This window comes from Periplaneta americana, chromosome 14, assembly GCF_040183065.1.
Source record: "Periplaneta americana isolate PAMFEO1 chromosome 14, P.americana_PAMFEO1_priV1, whole genome shotgun sequence".
NCBI classification, from domain to species: Eukaryota; Metazoa; Arthropoda; class Insecta; order Blattodea; family Blattidae; genus Periplaneta; species Periplaneta americana.
Genome location: NC_091130.1, coordinates 142238495 through 142244494, shown reverse-complemented (window position 1 = coordinate 142244494; position 6000 = coordinate 142238495). Strand labels below are relative to the sequence as shown.

The window sequence follows — 6000 nt, the reverse complement described above, 5'->3', positions numbered from 1 at the left end:
CACCATCCTCAGAGCCTACTAGATCTCGGCGCTATCTCAACTTCGCTGCCTGTTGTGTGGGTGCGTTCGTGTGATGAAGAGTTGTGTCAAATAGTGTGTGTGTTCTAAAATTGATCTGTGTGTTGAGAATTTGATTAGGGTGTGTTTTAGTGTGTCTGTATATTTCATATTGTTCTAGTGTGTTGAGTTTATGGTTTTTGGGTTGTATTTATAGGATTTCCATGTCTGTATTTATGTTATTGTATGTGTGGTTAGCATTAGTTATGTGTTCGGCATATGTAGATGTATTGTGACCTCTTGTTATTGCTTTAGTGTGTTCTTTGTATCGAGTTTGGAATGATCTGCCTGTCTGTCCAACATAGAAACTGTCGCAACTATTGCATGTGAGTTTGTATTTATTTGTTTGTGTTGTTTGTGTGTTGAGATGTCTTTGTAGTGTGTTTTCTGTTCTGTATGCTATGTTGTATTTCTGTTTTCTGAATGAGGATGCGATCTTGTGTGTGTTTTTGTTTTCGTACGTTAGTGTGATGTATTTCTTGTGTTCTTGTGTTTGTGTTGTGTGCTTTGTGTTTGTTGAGTTTTTGTTTTGTCTTCCTTATGATGTTGTCTATTATTTTTGGGTTGTAACCATTTTGTTCTTCTTCTTCTTTTCATCGCTGCAGTATTAATCATCATCATCGTCATTTTCTTTGAACTCTATCCATAGCGAGTACTGTAACTATCTTTGTTACCATAACAAACTGTCTTGAGTGTTGACCTGCTTGAAATCTACTCAGAATTCTTTAATCCTCATTCAGAGAATTCTATTCCATTTTTTCTAGTTGTTATTTCAGATAATCTTGATACAACATCCCTGAGACTTGTGCTAAGCTATTTGTACTTTATTTGTCTTGAACACATGTATTTCATTTTAAACTTGTACCTCAAGATATGAAATAAGCTCCTATATAGTTACCTATGACTGAATTACAAGTTGCTCTATGTAGCGTCGGTGGGGGGAAATATTCTTCGCCTTGTTCCATCTAGGGGAGGTCTAACAATAGATGCTTGTGTCAATTTTTCATAAGGAACAGTTGGCATTGGAACACTTTTAAATACTTGTGTCAATTTTTCGTAAGGAACAGTTGCCCTTGGAACACTTCTGAATATTTGTGTAAATTTTCCATAAGGAACAGTTGACCTTGGAACACTTCTGAACGTTTGTGTCAAGTTTTCATAAGGAACTGTAGTCACTGGAACACTTCTGAATATTTGTGTAAATTTTCCGTAAGGAACAGTTGCCCTTGGAGCACTTCTGAATGTTTGTGTCAAGTTTCCATAAGGAACAGTTGTAACTGGAACACTTGTAAATGCTTGCGTCAAGTTTTCATAATTAACAGTTGTCATTGGAACACTAGTTGGTGCGTTCTGTAGTTGTTTTGCAACTTCTGCTACCTCTGTCATCGTAGGGTTGAGGGCAACGAAAAACTGGAGCAACACAACAACATATGTGAAGACGCACCCCGCCACCTGTGGAAAGAAAAAAAAACAATATGAACAAAGTTTTAATCGCCAAAGATGAAACTAGATTTTTCTAGATAATTTTTTCACGGTGATTACGAAATTGTCTTCATTTTTGTTGTATCAAATATAGATTTTAAGGGTACATTTAGACGAGGCTCCTTTTATTGGCGCGTTAGTGGCGCTGCTAAATTTTTTATACAGAATTTTTCAGTCTTCCAGTGAACATGAACGTAGAAGCAGATAAACTTTCGGCAAATTTGCTAATAAGGAGAAAGAATAGACGTGAAAATACAAGAAGAGTTTGAGTCCATCCATTAGTTTTGCAAAGACAGAATCGAGGACTATTCCATGCCTTGTTTAATGATTTACATCAAGACGATAGTAGTACATTATGCAACGAACCTATAATGGTAGTAATTAAGACGCGAGTATGTTTGTTTATGAAACGAGCGCAAGCGAGTTTCATAAGTTTCATACGAGCGTCTTAATTACCTTTATAGGCAAGTTTCATACCACTTTTTATGCTCGACCATATTTCTAACTTGAAATTATTCATAAGTATTCATGCTATGGTTATGTAAGTGAGGGGCGAAACTGACCTGAATTGTGAGATGTGCGTAGACGCGAAAGTATTGATTTTTTCCGAGGCACGAATGTCATTGACCTTGATATAATCTAGAGAATAACATGGACATTAGTCTTGATATAACCTGGAAATTGATTTAGAATTGAAAAACGAGATGATAAATTGAATTTATTTGAATATTATTTACAATTAACGCTAATTATTATAGTAACAGAACATAACCTTCTGCGACAGTATTGGATTTCCAGCCTCCGTGACTTTTCTCTAATTCTCTTTCGATTGCATATCCGAGAATAATCGATACTTGCGGTTTTATAATGGTACAATGGTGATTTCTCATTGGCTGAACAACTGAATTATAATGAATAGGTGTACTTTAATGAGGTGCATTAAAGGCTACTACCAGGTGTATAATTACTACATTTCGGCATGGTCGAGCATAAAAATATTAATTTAAAATTATGCAAATGAGGGACGATATGGCATAAGACATATTTTTGTTTACTTTTTAAGAATTCAAAATTAAATATAATAGGCACTAAACATGAAACCAATCATAGCACATATGAGTAATTCAACCAATATACTAGAAATAGGTGTCTGTAGGTAATGTCAAAGTCAATAGCCGTGTTGTAATTGAACCCAGGTTCAAACCTGAGATTAACTGATTTTTCATCTCTTTGTTAATATTTTATTTAGTACATTATTTTAGATACGTTATTTTATTTTAACGTCAATAAAGGAGATTTTACCACATAATTTCATCTCTTAATGTATTGGAGAATTCTTTCACCAACTTATTCACTAACACGGCAAAAATCTAATGCGAATACAGAAAATGAAGTTTCAATGGCATGCATTGGTTGAAGACGAAAGGTAAATGACATTCGAGTGCTCTTGGAATTGAGTAAAAATATCTTTACGACGCTTATCATCCCAAGAATCCGGATTATCTTACTGTTCAACTCAAAGGGCTACAAAAATATTCAGACATCACTTTTCGTTGGATCTCCCTGTATAAGTTTTTGAAAAGAACGAATATTTATTGACAACATTTTGCTGGTGCAGCAATCTTCTAATTTAATGGAAATAAAACTTACCACCAGCAAGAAACTCCTTGTGACAGAAAATGTTCTCAGTCCAGTCAGAGCAATTTCGTCCGATCTTACTTGTGACTGAAGTCGCTCCATCTGTTAACACACAACCATCCACAATCAAAATATATGTTCTTGTGTAAAGAAATAGCTAGGCTATATTATTTTAAATTATGGACATATCTCCGTTCAGAATCTTCATTAGTGTGAATTTTAATGTTATGTGATAAATTTAATACAAGAAATTTATGCATTGTTTTCTGAACGATTATCATAAAATACTAAAAGTCTTAATTTTATTACTAGAGGAATTGTCAATAAATAATGACATTGAAAGGACACTGTTAATTATAAAGTACAAAGTCCTCAGTATATGACACTAGAAACGTTGCCTTCCACAGCGTGCCTGTTGTAAGCACAGAAATTGAAAGAAATTTGTCGGGCGTTACATATATGCAGTTAAGCTCAATCTGTTGTGAGCTATTGAAGGGGGATTTAGACGTGAGTTTTCTGTTTTCTACATTTTCAACATATACAGAGGGGTGCATAAGTATATATACAGGGTGAGTAAAAAGTATGGAACAATGCTTGTAACTTCCTTATTTCCAATTTTATGAAGAAATTATTTATACAAAAGTTGTAAGGTACCAAAGAAGGAATATTTTGAACATATTTTCAAATAGTATACTTTTCATTTATAAAGAGTGTGCCAAAGAATCTGTTTTTTTTTTAATAGCACCATGTATTTATTTCCCCATTTTTGGACTTTTCGGGTCTCAGTACGTACAAAATCATATTTTTCTTTTCCATTTGTATACTATTTTTTTAAATTACTTCCTTTGATGGCAATGTATGTGTACTGAATAAAAGGAAATTTTAATGCTTCAGTACATCAATTTGAGGAGGCTTTGGATTAAAATTGCAGACCAAAGGTAATAGAAACAAATGGGTAAAGCTAATAGAAAATGGGGAAATAAGTACATGGTGCCATTTAAAAAGCAGATTCATTGGCATACCCTTTATAAATGAAAATTATAGTACTTGAAAACATGTTCAGAATATTCCTTCTTTGAAACATCTCTAGTGACACATAATATGCACTTTCAAATTGTTTATAAACGTTTCCCCCGTTAAACAGGTTTTATAAACTAAAGTTACTACCGTAGAAACGTCAGCCGATTTCGCGGAAATTGTGCGAGGCATATAAGAGAAAAAAATGCCACTGAGCTTGCTGTTTTTTAGAGACACATTATAATTATATGGAGGATCTTGTACTGTTTAAATGAATAAATGCTCTATGGATTGATTTCCGATTTTAACATATATTGCAACATTAACAAATAACAGTTTTGCTGAAATTAATTTTTATCAAAAATTGGTTATATGGCGTTCTTACTCGTGTTAATTGTGTAAGCATGTGCGGCTTAGCTGTTTCTGTGCTTCACCACACCATCCTCAAAGCCTACTAGATCTCGGCATCATCTCGAACTTCGCTGCTTGTTGTGTGGGTGCGTTCGATTGTTGAAAAGTGTTGAAATGTGGTGTCAAATAGTATGTGTGTTCTGTTGATCTGTGTGTTGAGAATTTGATCAGGGTGTGTTTTAGTGTGTCTGTATATTTCATATTGTTCTAGTGTGTTGAGTTTTTGGTTTTTGGGTTGTATGTGTAGGATTTCCATTTCTGTATTTATGTTATTGTATATGTGTTTTTGGCATTAGTTATGTATTCGGCAAAACAACAAACAATAGAACAATATGAACAACAATAGAACAATATGAAATATACAGACACACTAAAACACACCCAGATCAATTTCAGAACACACATACTGTTTGATACCACATTTCAACACTTTTCAACAATCGAACGCACCCACAAAAGAGGCAACGAAGTTCGAGATGACGCCGAGATCTAGTAGGCTCTGAGGATGGTGTAGTGAAGCACCGAAACAGCTGTAAGCCGCACATGCTTACACAATTAACACGAGTAAGATCGCCATTTAATCAATTATTTATATTCAAGTGTTGAAAGCAGTGTACGAAAGATTCAAAATGGTTAATTTTATCCTTAAGAAATAATACCTAAGAATATAGAATAACTAATCAAAACAGAACGGATGTGTATTATGTTGTTCTTGCAAGATTTATTCAGTTTCATATCGTGGTAATAAGAATAGGACACATGATAGAATTAATAAAATCAACAATCATGAATGTGAAGGTGCAAAATGCAATAAATTACCTCAACACACTGGCTGTCAGGATGACACATATTAAGTTCATGAAGTGAAGCTTTGCTCTCGTCATGTATTCGAGATGTATTCACTGTAACCATTATTGTCCGGCCCATTAGAAACACGAATGACAAGAAGTAGTATGTCCTGTCATACGCACAAGTGTCGTCACTGAAACAAATGAAACAAATTTCTTATTGGAATTTCAATTCTCTCTCGTCTTTCGCAATACCTAACAAGTTACATATTTATACTGTCCAGGTAAAGTTCAGTGTGAACTCTTCATGACGTGAATTTTTATCGTCTAATAAATTATTAATGTTTTTTCTTTATTCAAAGCGGATATTTTTTTTCTTTCACTGCGAAGACTTGTTATCGTTATTCTATGTGGAATTGATTCCCAGGGACATGGTCCAATATATAATTAGTTCAGTATACTAAAACGTCCAGTACAAAACGCCTCGACAGCAAAATATCTATGCTGTAATACCCAGAACCAATGCATTCATAACTAATATAAAAAATACATTTCTTAACACACAAGGTGCAATCAATATATTCCCGAACTGCACTTGTATTCATTG

At 34.1% G+C, this 6000-nt stretch overlaps 1 protein-coding gene across 2 annotated transcripts in view; it reads right to left on the bottom strand.

Moving 5' to 3' along the window:
- Positions 1-346: 346 nt before the first annotated feature.
- The window catches only part of LOC138713774 (gustatory receptor for sugar taste 64f-like), a 28470-nt gene continuing 22816 nt past the window's right edge, over positions 347-6000 (bottom strand). For both annotated transcript variants that reach the window (XM_069846184.1, XM_069846185.1), the window contains exons 8-10: positions 5425-5587; positions 3190-3279; positions 347-1509 (exon numbers count right to left, since the gene is read on the bottom strand). In XM_069846184.1, coding sequence (XP_069702285.1) covers positions 979-1509; positions 3190-3279; positions 5425-5587 — 784 coding nt within the window. In that variant the 3' untranslated portion in view covers positions 347-978. The remainder of the gene's footprint in view (positions 1510-3189; positions 3280-5424; positions 5588-6000) is intronic.